The sequence below is a fragment of the Tachysurus fulvidraco genome, chromosome 3, assembly GCF_022655615.1.
Source record: "Tachysurus fulvidraco isolate hzauxx_2018 chromosome 3, HZAU_PFXX_2.0, whole genome shotgun sequence".
Taxonomy (NCBI): Eukaryota; Metazoa; Chordata; class Actinopteri; order Siluriformes; family Bagridae; genus Tachysurus; species Tachysurus fulvidraco.
The window spans coordinates 9,035,328-9,049,004 of NC_062520.1; the positions used below are offsets into that span (position 1 = coordinate 9,035,328).

The window sequence follows — 13,677 nt, forward strand, 5'->3', positions numbered from 1 at the left end:
TATCAAATCAAATACTGGTATATTGTAAAAACATTTTATTAACAGAAACCAGACAGAATATTTCTAGAACACAGCAGTTGGCTCAGTGATTTCTTTTTATTGGCTTATTGTCACCACATAGGAGGGTGTGTGTGTGGGTGGTGGTGGCGGTGGGGGAGGGGGTGTTATCCAGTGTGTTAATGGGACAGCATGGCAGTTTTGCTTCTGAAAAACCACCCCTAACCAGTAAGGACTAATGTTTCTGCAGATTTCATGATGTGGCAAACTTCTTATAGTACACAGAACTTCATGATAAATATCTAAATACCAATACTAAAAAACTAAATAAAACTAAAATACAGACCTGCTTTATATCCCTGGAGATATACAACAACCCCAAGTCAAAAAAAAATTGGTTTTCAAAAAATTGATATTTGTCTCAAACCTGACTGTGCACAAAATCTTGGGGTTGGTCTGGACAACCAATGATCCTATTCTCCTCCTATTGTAACCTTCCTATTGTGCAGGTTACTCCTGAACATCAGAAAGACGGTCATTTCAACAGAGGTCACTCAAGTGCTGGTTTAATTGCTTGTCAACTCAAGCTTTGCTCCTGGAAGAGGTTTCCTTGTGGGTCATAAGAAAACTGCTTGATTTCTTTTCAAAATTTTGAAACTCACCATACCTCTGAAATCCAAAAACAGACACTTACCTGAAAGCACTAATAAAACCACTCTACCGCTTTTGATTTGAACCTCTACTGTGGATTTACTTGATCCTTCAAGATATTCTCTATACTGGCACAATGGTAGTGGGATGAACTTCTGCTGCAAATGACTGAAGACCTAGATGTGAACCAAGCACTTAAATGACAGTCTAAATCATTTTAAACTTGTACTATTTGCTTTGCTGTACATTGTACTTACTTACCGGTGTAGTATTCCTGGAACATCCCCAGTTGTACCAACACAAAGATATTGCAGTGCCTTGCACCGTTTGCACAGATGCACTTTATGTTGCTAGGACTAACTTACTTAAGTCCTTAGCTCTGTGTTGTTCCATGTAGCACTGTGGTCCTGGAGCTATACAGTAAATGGTTGAAATGACCATAAGCTTCTAGACTTGAAAGACTACAAATCATTTCAAGTCACTCTGGATAAAAGGAGTCTATTAATGCTCAGAAGCCTGAAACGCTATTTTCTCAAAATGCACTTCTTACCTTCTTATATTTGAATTATAAAAGAAAAAAAACCAGCCATAACTGAACCAAGAGAAGCTGGCGCAGGTGTGACAGTGTCACCTACGCCAACCTGTGTGTGCAGCTGTTTGCCCTAATTCGGCTCTTATGTTTAGCCTGCAGAATTGAAGCAGCTGTTACAGAGAGTACAAAAGAGAAAAAAAGTGATAAACTTAGGATACATTCAATGGTAAGACAAGTTCAGAAAATAAAGAGTTTGCCTTACCGATGCTAAAAGAACAGGCTACACAGACAACAGGACATACATGGTTGGCATTTCTTTAATAAACATTTGCCAAAAGAACAAAAACATTTAGTAAAAAAAGACATTGCTGCTCCTCTCCTTTTTGAAACTGCTTTCTTTGTTCCATTTTACAATGGCTGTAGACAATGGCTGGTGGAACTGGCGAGAAAATACAGCTTTGTTTCATTTAGTTAAGTAGACAAACCGATTTAAAGGAGCGTAGTCACCCAAGTGCTGCCAATCTCACTGGAGCCAAATGCTTTTTAGAAAAGCTCCTCCAGTGAAAAACAGACCAAGCCCACCCATGTTAAGTCATTAAGGGGGAAAAGAAAATCTACATTACTGGTCGTTCATCTTGTGCAGATGCAGCACATCGAAATCATTTCATATCTTAAATTGTTTCCACCTACTTTACTCAGTAGTGCAAAACATTGTAATACTAGTCTGTCCTTATGCAATTAAAGGTGCCACTAAGGTACAGATAATAAAAACACTTACCAGGCTGGTAAATGCACACTCAAAAAAGGTGAAATTTTATTTAAAAAGACAGCAGTTTGAGAGATTACCAAATCATAGAGAGGGGTAACTAATAAAAAAAAGGGGTGAAGAGGAAAGTAATCCCTCTCATCTCACACCCCTCTAGTTGTGGCGCAAGCCAGAATACTCTACTGAAATGCCTGCCCGCATCCATAATTAGGATTATTACAAATTAGGCGTGCCTCTGTAGTGCACTCAGTGCTGGCTTGATCGATCGCAACTGCTTCTCTCATTTACAGTCGTCCTTTTCTGAGGTGTAAGTCTGTCACCGTGCTGTCACTCCTAATCAGTACGGGAGTCCTCTCCCCCTTAGTGCTGCATTGTTTAAATGGGGGACGTACCCAAGAGGAAGGGGCGGAGGTCCAGACTGGGATGGGGAGCCCCAAACTTGGCCTGGAGGAGGTGGTGGAATAGAAGGGGGTGGTGCTCCTCCGTCCTTCTGGCCAATTGCAGGGTTGTAGAGATGTATGCTAGAAGGATGGGAAGTGCCCTCCACAGGTATGGGACTGTGATTGTACTCAAAGCGATGGTCCTTATCTCCGCTAAACACCATACTGCCACTGGCTCCTGCAGAAACTCCACTAGTGCTGCCACCTGTTGCTGCTCCATGAGGGAAGGGCACCGTGGCAGACGATGTGGAATGAGCATGTGCATGAGGGGGTATTCCTCCTCCCATCATGTGGCTGAGGTAGCTTTCTCCGAAGCCTGCAGGGGGAAAAGGTGGAGGGGGCAAGTGACTTCTTGGTGGAGGAAGAGGAGGAAAATCAGGCTCGGGTGGCCGTGCTGCTTCTCCTAGTCCTGCAGAGGTGGAACAGGAAGAGGGGAGGAGAGGCTGGTTCTCAGGGGCCTGCCGGTAGTCTAGGTCTGCACATGGAGGGGGCTCTGGGGGCTCTGGGGGCCTCTGATCAGGAGGCAGGATAGAGAGCGGCTCAGGAGCTCGGGAGGACGCTCCGCTCCCCTCAGTTGCTAAAAAGACAAGAGCCATAAAACATTATTTCATCACCAGGTAAGAACAGACTACGGTCCAAATGTCCACTGACCAGTTAATGGCCTCTCATAGTGGATACTTGTGTTCTGTTGTATTTGTACTTCGTCTAATTAATCATCTGTAAATATTCTCAAAAGTTGGACACTTTCTTGCAGGCTACAAACTCGAGCATAATATGAGCCATATGGGATACAAGCAGTTACAAGCAATGACACATACCACTGATTCAGAAAAATAAAATATTTTTGTGATAATGAAAGCTGTTGACTTGAATGTTTTATACAGACAAAATGTCCCTTGAAAAAGAGATTGCTATACCTGGTGAGACAGGACTGGGCTCTGGTGGCTGTTTTATTTCTGCAGGGAGAGGGGGTGCAGAAGCCGCCCCCGGTGCTGTAGAAATGGTTGTATCTGCCCCATCTGTCCCTAGCACTTCTGCATTCTGCTGAACCTTGAGAAACTGAGCGAGCAGCATCGTGACTGCTGTTTGCGTGGCTGTGGCAGAGATTTCTCCGTCATTTTTGCCCTGCTGCTGTGAAGTGGAGGGCGATGGAGGCTTGGGCAGGGGTGGTGTTCGGGGGGCTCCACCCACCGCTGCCACAGCTTGTGGGGGTTTGGGAGCTTTGGACTGTGCCTGGGCAGGAGGCTCCGGTTGCCTCTCAGGTTCAGCTGCCGCTGGGAGAAGAGCCTTGGCTACTTGCAGTGTATCAGGGTTTATTTTAAAGCCCATGGCCTGGGCAAGCTGTGCAGAACCTGCTGGGGCACTTTTAGACTGGAGCAAGTTCAGAAGTACAGCCAGCTGCTCCTGAGTCAGCTGAGAATTAGGACCTTTGAGGTCTGACAGAGACATAATAGGTTTCTTAGTACACAAAAGGTAAATATATTGCATCTGTTTTAAATAGCAGATTTATAGATTTCAAAGCAAGAGTTTAGACTTGATTACTTAAGTGCAAGACAAAGAATATTTAACACTAAATACATACTCGACAAGGCTATGTGTACAGAGCTAGGAACAAATTTACAAATATTTGGTATATACACAAAATCGGGGATGCATCTGTCTTCTTGTTTGTGTCTAAGTGATATATAGATATATTAATGGTGTGCTCCAGTCAGAAAGCAGAGCAAAGGGGGTGTTATGTTACCCAGCATGGCAGCAGAAGTGGCACTGGGCCCTTTGTGTCCTCCAGCAGAAGGGAAACCCTGAGGCGTGTTACTGCGGCTGTCGTCCAGTCCCAGCTCTTTCCGTGGAACTTTTGGAGCGGCTAGTTCTTCCGGCATCTGCTTCTGCCTCCGTCGTTTTTTACTCCACAGCTCATGACAATCCTGCCACAGAGGAAGACTGGAGACAGAGAAGGATAAGAAGTGTGTGAGAAACGGTTAAAAAAGAGAAAGAGAGAGAGAGAGTAGTCTTGTACACATGTAGTCTATAATCAAGGATGGACAAATCTGTAATAACTAGCACACATGACACTCATTCAGATGTCCACCTGCTCTGCTACACAAATGCCTGTGGAACGATCTGGTTAAAGGTGGAACTGTTTGTACGATGTGGATTCATATGGAAGCAGAGGTGAAAATCACAGTTAACTTTGCTACGATAAGTACGCGTCACTCAGAAGGTAAACAATTTGAGAGAAAATTAAAAACACCAGCTGAGCTCAAATGATATCTTTTACATGTGACAGAATACCAGAAATACCAGAACTTACAGCTGTTGGCCAACACCTTGATTTTTTTCCCCTCGCATGTTCGTACATTTAAAAAAAGTTTACATTAAAATCTTTTCTACAAGCGGGTGCTGATCCAGTACTCATGTGTTTCCCTCAATTTGTATTAACACACTAAAGTGATCTGACTTTTCAGGCTCAACAATGGGGTTTCTGAGCAACCAAATCACAGGCAGCATTCTGGAGCTTTTATATGGATTTGTCCCTCCTTTTAATCATACACCTCTGTATTTAAATTACAGGGAAATGCTGTAGTGCAAACAGGCAAAAAAGAACAAAAATGATACGGGAGATGGCACTCTTACTCTGGTGGAGGCATCTTAGTCGGATCCACATCTCTGAGGAAGTCGCTGCTGAGAGCCTGTTCGGCAGTACAGCGCTTATTTGGGTCCAAAGCCAGCATGTGATCAAACAGGTCCAGGGCTGTCGGAGGAATACTACAAAACAGAAGGGCATTAAGATGACAAAAGCCCACCAAAAGAACAGTTAAGTGCTTGATATGATCTATTTAGTTAAACAGCTTTTATAACTAGAAATTATAAATTCTGAGATAAACAAAATCCATTTTATTTCAACACATTACTGAACGCATAAATTCAGTTGTACTACAAGGAGACAAAACAGATGTCCGATCACAAACACTCTGCTGTGGATGAGAAACTGGTGAGTTCTCGAGCAGAAATGGATTATACCAACGTTTGGGTTTTCCATAATGGACATTTTATGTGCTCTCTATATACAATAATACACTTTTTCTAGAAATCCAAACTCATATTGACAAATAATTGACAAGAGGTAATTAAACTAAGGCAGATTGTTTCGGTCAAATGGTATTAAAAAATCAAAGTGCCACTTTACATCAGGGGTTAATAAGGGTTCTGCTGATAACGCAGCACGGTTGACTTCTCATTTCTGATTGGTCAGCTAATTCACAGGGGCTTCTATTGTGGATAAGTTTTGATTGAATCCAAATGTGTGTAGCTGCTGTGAGGAGACATTTATTTATTTACTTACTTACTTAGGGTTTACAAGTTAGGAAGTTTACAGATAGTCAGAAGCCAAACATTTTGCACCACTATTATGGATATTGAAGTGCATTACGGTTTAAATGATGCAGCGCAACGCCTTATAATAATGTATTCTATTCCCTGTATTAAAATCGTCTTGCTGTTACTCACAAAGCGAACTCCTCACGGAGCCTGCGTCTGTACTGTTTCTTTGGTTTCATGGTGTTGAAGTATGGCAGTTTGATGACGTCGGGCCACACGGCAGGACAGGGGCTGCCACAAATACGACTGCAGACAAAACAACAACATGGCGCTAGTTCATAAAAGCACGCAACACCGAGCCACAGTGTGACGGATACATCTTCATCTGTTACGAAAACCCGTTTACCTAATTAACTCTAACTGTGCCAGTTCTTGGTTGGCTTGGAAAATAGGTTTCTTGGTAAAAAGTTCACCCAGAATGCACCTAGAAAAGAATCAAGCACAGCAAGCAAGAAATATAAACGCTGGAAATGATCAGGACCGCCTCGATATAGATCTTCGGGATAGCATTTATCTCTTACCCGCAGCTCCACACATCGATGGCAGGTGTGTACCGCTCTTCCCCAAGCAGAAGCTCAGGTGGACGATACCATAAAGTGATCACCTTATTGGTGTAGGGCCGGCTGGGGAAGAAAAAAATTAATAAAAAATAACGCAATTAAAAGGCATAAATGTTTTAAGGTCAGCTATTAAGTTTATATTAAGCTTAATATGTGAACACTGACCTTTCTTCACTGTTGTAGAGTCGAGCCAATCCAAAATCTGCCAGCTTTATCTGACCCCTAAAGAAAGAGGGGATAGAAATTTTTTAAAAAATTAAACAATTAAAAAAAAAAAAAAAAACTGCTTGGTTGCTGCCGGGTTTTTTTTTTTTCATAGACTTTCTGAAGTACACTGACTTATTATTGAGCAGAATGTTGGAGCACTTGATGTCTCTGTGCAGAAAGTTCTTCTTGTGGCAGTAGTCCAGACCCTCCAGCAACTGCCGCATGAAGGATTTGATGTGACTCTCGTTGAAATGGACTAGGCCAGACTCCAAAAGCCCCATCAAGTCATGGTCCATGTACTCAAACACCAAGTAAAATGCCCCTGACACACAAAGTTTACAGTCATTACACACAGTGAAAACAGAAGTATAGATTGATGGATATCTACTATGTTTTTCTAGCTCATATGCACCACACACACTGTTTAGTATCGGTTTTTATTTTATATGGAGCATCTTTTGTGTAAGTCCATGTATATAAGCTGTCACTAAAGAAACGGTACCATTGTGAGCGCGTTAATATTAACCTGTCGTTCATGTTACAACCAGAATCTACTGACAAGCCATGCTGTTATACAAAAATAACACACACCTTCTGACCGATCAGAAACGAGCACTCGACTGTGATGTGATATAAAACTGTTTAAATATAAATATCATGCATAACAGCTGCTTCAGTATTCAAATAAAACATGCTCCTTTTTAAACATTCAACAAAGAACCCACAACATCAGGGTCAAGAGACAAAAGTTTAAGAGCTAAGCATCTTGCTGATATCTGTTGCTGTTTGTGAATAAGATTATTGCTAACCGTACCTTTATCGTTCTTGAAGTCCAGAGCATCCTCCTTATCCGTGACGATCTCCTTCATATTGATGATGCTCTTGTGGTTGAGCTGCCGTAGGATCTTGATCTCCCTGATAGCAGTGATGGGAAAGCCTTCTTTCTCATTGTCTAATCGCACTTTCTTCAGAGCCACCATCTCAGCTGAATTAAAGAGAGGGAGATTAGAAAGTTATGGATTTCAAATGCTAATCACTGCAGTGATGGTCATGTATTACATGAAGAAGAAGCACTATAAGTACTCTTGACATAAGATGGTGCTACAGAGGTATTTATTGCATTAAACTATTACATTTAAACCGATATTATACATCAACTGAAATAATACAATCAGATAAGCGGTAGAAAATGAAAAGCACGTAACAAACATTGCTAGCTTTAGCAGAAGACAGTGAATTTTTTAAATGTTGAAAATAAACAAACACAACGGGGGCCAATTTAAAAGACATTTCTAAATTGAGATTTGAGGTGCACCTACAGCGTAACTCCGTTATTGAGAATCTTACCCGTGTCTTTATCCTTAGCCTTGTACACTTGTCCATAGGTACCTTCTCCAGTGATCCCAATGATTTCAAATTTATCTACACATCGCTTTCCCCAATCTATCTCCGTTTCCTTGATCTCTCCAAAACGTGGGCCACATATTCTAAACACACACACAAGAAATATAAGTTACATTTGCGATTTAACGACAAGTAAAAATTTGTTTGTATGAGCTTTATATTCTGCTGAGTAAAATAATCACTTTATGGGCAGGTCATCTTAAAAGAGCGTACATATGAAGGTGAACAAGGACCAAACAACTGCCCTTTGTATCTTTATACAAAACAAAAATGGTAGGTTAACTAACTAATCACTAATGATGGTATGGCTGTGTTAAATATATATTATTCGGCACATTGCGTAGGCTCGTGGAGGTTAGTTGCAAATGTACGTATTTTGACTGGGAGGCTGTGAAAATGTCTGTTAGCCAAACATGACTCATTAGACACTGATCGTGGGTGGGGAAAAGAAAAAAGTCCAATCAATCTTGGAAAATGTCGACGCTTTCTGTGTAATGAGGTGTTGAAAAGATATTCTTAAAAAAGTAACACAAACAGCTACAGCACTCTGGTATTCCCAGATTTCTGCCTGTGAGTCAACACAATTAACAATATTAAACCAGCGAGGTCGTATTCACATCCTGGTTCAGTTACTAATACACATTTTAAAATGAAAGTTTTTTTCCTTTATCTATCTGTCCAGCTTATGTAGTGAGAAAACAATTTGTCCTTTTCTGCTTGAATGAGTCGCATAACAAAAGGTATAAAATTTAACACCAAAGTTGTTTGTTTAAATGTTTATCCCCAGATGAGAGGCAATCAGATTTTCTAAATTCAGAGCACAAGTTTAAGATGGTCACTATTTTCTAAAGGGATTTGTAAATGCTGCAAGACTACAAAACTCCGACGTGATGAAGTATATGGCGAAAGCTTATGACCCAAACATGTAAATACAAAGCATGAGTTTTTGCACCAAAACTGTGAGATAACATACTTTGGTCGTCTTCTTAACATGGCAGATTTTTTGTCTTCTGTAGGGCTTTGAGGCGAGCCGAGCGTACTGCCAGGAAGTTCAGGAGGGAGGGGGAGGTCAGTGAGGAGGTGGCGGGTTTTCTTTTCTGGTTTCTTCTTCCCTGAGTGTGTAGAGTTCTTCAAGCTATATAACGGACAAAAATAAGTTGCTTATAAATAATACATATACATTCAGAAATAAACAAGCAACACAAAAAAAAAATTAGGAATACAACAGATCAGACCTGTCTGTTCCATCTATGTGTTCTGTGAGGTTGGGCAAAGGCAGAGAGGACAGTGAGAACACTGGAGCATTCACTTTCTCCTTCTCCTTCGCTGGAGCAGCTTGGCATTTCCTCTTCTCCTCTTTTACCCTGCCCTCCTTGCCAGATTGAAGCACCTCTGAACTGCTCTTGGTGATCTTGTCGATGGGGGACGGTGGCTGGCTCGACGCAGGGCTTCTGGGACCTTTCTCAGGTGCCGGAGGAGGAGATGGGGGGCGTGTTTTCTTCATTGTGTGGTTGATAATAGGGCTGGGCTGGGGTGCAATGGAAGAGGAAGATGAGCCCTTGGTTGGCGTGGAGGTGTTGCTGGAGCTCTTGGCGCGCGCGGCCTCAGCAGCCTTGGCCTTTTTCTGCTTGCTGAGCTCAGCAGCCAGGCTGCTCTTGAATGTGAGGGTACTGGGTGAAAGGCTGGAGGGTCGTGATCGAGAACGTGAGTGACGGTGACGGCTACGAGACCGTGAGCGGCGTGATGATGTGTATGGGCTGCGTGAACGTGATTTCCCTGGACGCCTACAGCACAAAACATCGGACACTTAAAGTAGATCACTCATTTTCACTACAACAAATTAACCAGCAAGTTTTTTTCATCTGGAGGAGCTCAGCAATCATTACATTTCAGACAGGTTTTAAACAAAACAAACGATATGAAACAGTAAATGATCGATTCTATCTGCAATATATATAATATTCAAATAATAATATTAAAAAATAAAATTTCCCCTGTTCCTTGACATCATAAGCAGTGGGCAGCCATATATGCTGCGGCACCGAACCCCCCAACTGCTCCCCGGGCGCCGCAGCATAAATGGCTGCCCACTGCTCCGGGTGTGTGTTCACGGTGCGTGTGTGTTCACTGCTGTGTGTGCACTTTGGATGGGTTAAATGCAGAGAACGAATTCTGAGTATGGGTCACCGTACTTAGCCGTATGTCACGTCACTTTAAAATGCAACAAATCTTAGTGTTTAAACTGATCGCTACATCAAAACCAATCAAGACGAATCACTCACAACATATAATGGCTTCAAGCGTGTTTCGAAGTTCATTTTGAGATAAATAAAGTGTTATGGGAAAAAATATACAGTCATGTCAATTCGTTTATATTCCAGGTTTCAACTAAAGCAATTACATATAAAAGTGAGCCATACACAAAAATATTCTATCTACAAAAAGGCCATTTGAATTTTAATCAAAAACAACAAATTCAAAAAGTTCTGATGATTTGTGTAGTAACTAGTATGGCTTGTAATTTTACAAAATGGATCCTACTACACTGCAAATTAATTTTACACGCATACAAAAAGAAGGTTGTATCTTCAACTAGGCCAAAGTTCAACCGTCTCACGACCTGTGAAAACCTTAGCTAGACTGTAGTTGCTTAAATAAAGGTCAAATGTTTAAAAGCTTGGACACGTTAACAGAAAAATAATTATAAATAGTGTGATCAAACTTCACAACATGCCCGATAAAGCCTTTCATATTAGGCCATTTAACCAGAGACACCATGTGGGTTGGTGGTTACTTATTTACCACTGAACAGAGAGGTGAATGTAGATCATCCAATGGTAGCTTCTCTTACTCAGCCATGATAATATTCATGAGTTTTAAGCTTACTTGGAGAAAAAAAAAGGCGATGGGTTTATGGAATAAAGCAGAGTTACTTATCCTTTTCACACCAGGTTTAGTTTGGACTGAGACAATATAACACTTATCTGCATGGACATATGACTCATGAGGGAACCTGTACAAATGAACATGTCTAATCACCAATCTGATTATGAAAAAGAAACATAAATTAATTATGGCACCTACATGAACTGGGTCTATGGAAAATAAGGACTTCATGACTGATATGGGACTAGAGATGTGGTGCGTCCTGTCCTGGTAGCCACTGTATATCTAGACGTGTGTGTGTGTGTGTGTGTGTGTGTGTGTGTGAGTGAGACTTTACCTCTGCTCTGGACTGGGGCTGACTGATTTCTTGTATGGGCTCCGGGAACGTTTCCGACTGTATGGACTGGAGTTGTGCTCCCACGCTTCGTACGGACTCGGAGTGCGGCGCCACGCGTACGGGCTTCCCGGAGAGCGCTTCCGTTTGGTCGACGGTGACTTGGACGCGCTGTAGCCGCTGTACGGCTCCGAGTCCCGTCCGTAGTAAGCTGCGTTTGGCGAGAGCCTTTTGCTCCCGTAGCTAGAAAACTGATTGTAGCTGGGAGACTGGTAGCCGTACTGGTACGATGAATACGGGCTCTCGGCTTTATTAAAGCCCGGGCTTTTCCTGTAGGCCTCCCGGTAAGCGTGTGGTGTGTCTCGGTACGCAGAAGGAGGCTCCTTGTCCGACTTGGTTCTGCTTTTGTGTCGCTTGGCCTCGCGTGTTTTGTCTGCTGATGACTTCTTCCCGTTGCTGTCGTGGTTTCTCGGCCGTTCCCGTGACTTGGACAGCGCGTCCCTTTCGCGACTCGGTTTTTGATCTTTGACTTTCAGGTCTCTATCTTGTCGGCTTCCTGAGTCCGGGTCTCTGCGCGATTTCTTTCCCGGCGTCACGTCGCCGTCTCGGAGCTCTGCTATGGCCCACTGTTCCGCTCTGGGTGACGGACTCCCCGAGAAACGCTCCGACTGCGAGCTCACGTCGTCGTACTCCACTGCCAGACCGTGTACGTACCCATCCGCTTTCTCAGGCGAGCGCCGCGTCTCCCGTTCCCTGCCGTGCTTGCGTCTCTTTCGCCGTGACGCCGATGAGCGCCGCGGCCCGTCCCGGTGCCTCTCCCTCCGGTTGGCGTTAACGCTAGCGCCGCCGCTCCCGGGAGCTTTACTCCGCCTCTCATGTCTGCGGTTCCTTTGTGCCGAGGGGCTCCGTCCCCGACCGCCGTGAGAAATCTCCGGATTAGGCATTGATCATTGAGATTAACACCCCCGTTCTGAAAGGTTTGTTTCCAGGTGACCGGTCCCCGGTAAAAACAAAGCAAAACATTTGAAACAAATCTAGCTGGATGCTAGCTATAGAGCTAGCCGAGTCAGCTAGCTAAAACAGCCAGACACCTCCAGCCGCGGGTTTCGTATCTTCTGCACCAAAGCCGATCCACAGCATCAGTGCTGTAAGCAAACAATCTGTCCTAGAATATATTCTCTAAATGTCCCAAAACCCGACACGGTATTTTAGTAATCCAGTCGTGAACATTTCAGCATGTGTTAGCCGGCTAACTCAGATTAGCTTGGTTAGCTACCGCTAACTTAGCGAGCAGTCGCATGAACAGCTTCCTTCTTCACAGCGTCTCCCATGGCTTAGTACTTTTGTCTGTTTCTCCGTGTCAAACAGGCTGGTGTTCGGTCGCTGGAGTGACTTGTGAAATAAGAGTGATAAAGAAAAACAAAGCCGAGAACAGAGATCGTGAAACTTCTTGCCCTCACACTACTGACTCTCACTAACAAGGAAGTAGCTACGCAAAGCTAAGCTTGCCTCGCTGGCTATCTTACATTCCCCTTCAGCAGATTCAACAATTGAAAAACACATTTAAAAACAACGCAAAGAATGCCCACTTTCAGAGAAACCATTGCCTATATAAACGAGAAGCATTTAAATATCTATGTTAATTATTTAAAAAAAATAGTATAATACGACTTTTTTGTTGTGCGTGTAGCGAAACCCACGTTGGAAACCTGTTACTACAAGGCCTCTGTGTACACTGTAAAGACCTTCAATCATGGCAGAGACTCAAAGCCGTGGCACTTATTAACTTCTCTTAACTGCGTAAATATTGCAATACACCACCTTTTCCACCAGAGGACGAGTCCGACCCACATATGTGATTCACATTCTCTTTCCCACAGCATCAAATGTTTTATCAAATATTTGAAATAAAGTAAAACAGTCAATACATGTTGACAGTATTTTCTACAAGAATCTTGTTTTAACCACAAAAAGAGCAACAAAAAAATATACATACAAGGTGAAAAGTTTCTGCAAACTTCACCCACACATCCATAGGATTCTCATCGATTGTGTCGTTTCAGATTTTCTTCCCCTCTTTGCTGTTATAATAAGCTACACTCTTCTAGGAAGTCTTTATACTGGATGTTGGAGCGTGGATGTGGGGATTAGTGAGATCTGATACTGATGTAGGGTGAGGGGAAGGTTTGGTGTTGGTTCCAGTTCGTCCTGAAGGTGTTCAGTGCGGTTTAGGTCAGGGCTCTGTGTAGGACACTCAAACTCTACAAACCATGACTACATGAAGCTTGCATTATGCACAAGTATCATCATGCTGGAACGACTTGGTCCTCTTCTAGCAACAGTTTGGAAAAGGACCCAACAATGTATACGATTAGACTGTAATTTGATTTTACAGGTGCAACAAGGAATTATTTAAAACTGTCTTGTCCTTGCTGCATTTGCTTTACTCTTCCATGCGAGTAGTATTTATGCACATAGGCGAAGATCTTTACATCAGAATTATGCCACTACATTTAAACACG

At 42.8% G+C, this 13,677-nt stretch overlaps 1 protein-coding gene across 1 annotated transcript; it reads right to left on the reverse strand.

The window, feature by feature from the left end:
- Window positions 1–1,479: 1,479 nt before the first annotated feature.
- On the reverse strand, window positions 1,480–12,904 carry cdk13 (cyclin-dependent kinase 13). Its single transcript, XM_027149012.2, has 14 exons — window positions 11,159–12,904; window positions 9,171–9,719; window positions 8,909–9,070; window positions 7,879–8,018; window positions 7,346–7,516; window positions 6,664–6,853; window positions 6,490–6,546; window positions 6,286–6,387; window positions 6,111–6,188; window positions 5,894–6,010; window positions 5,021–5,152; window positions 4,131–4,327; window positions 3,304–3,822; window positions 1,480–2,963 (listed from the first exon to the last, which is right to left on the reverse strand). Exons 1-14 carry the CDS (start codon window positions 12,097–12,099, stop codon window positions 2,284–2,286), a joined length of 4,035 nt encoding a protein of 1,344 aa, XP_027004813.1. The 5' UTR covers window positions 12,100–12,904; the 3' UTR covers window positions 1,480–2,283.
- Between the last annotated feature and the right edge of the window lie 773 nt (window positions 12,905–13,677).

Bases quoted from the DNA above. Each gene is read 5' to 3' on its own strand.
- cdk13 (XM_027149012.2), bottom strand. From the start codon at position 12,099: ATGCCTAATCCGGAGATTTCTCACGGCGGTCGGGGACGGAGCCCCTCG. The intron at 7,517-7,878 runs GTAAGATTCTCA...TCTTTAATTCAG, and splicing joins GGCTAAGGATAAAGACACGG to CTGAGATGGTGGCTCTGAAG. The intron at 6,547-6,663 runs GTCAGTGTACTT...CTCTTTCTTTAG, and splicing joins AACATTCTGCTCAATAATAA to GGGTCAGATAAAGCTGGCAG.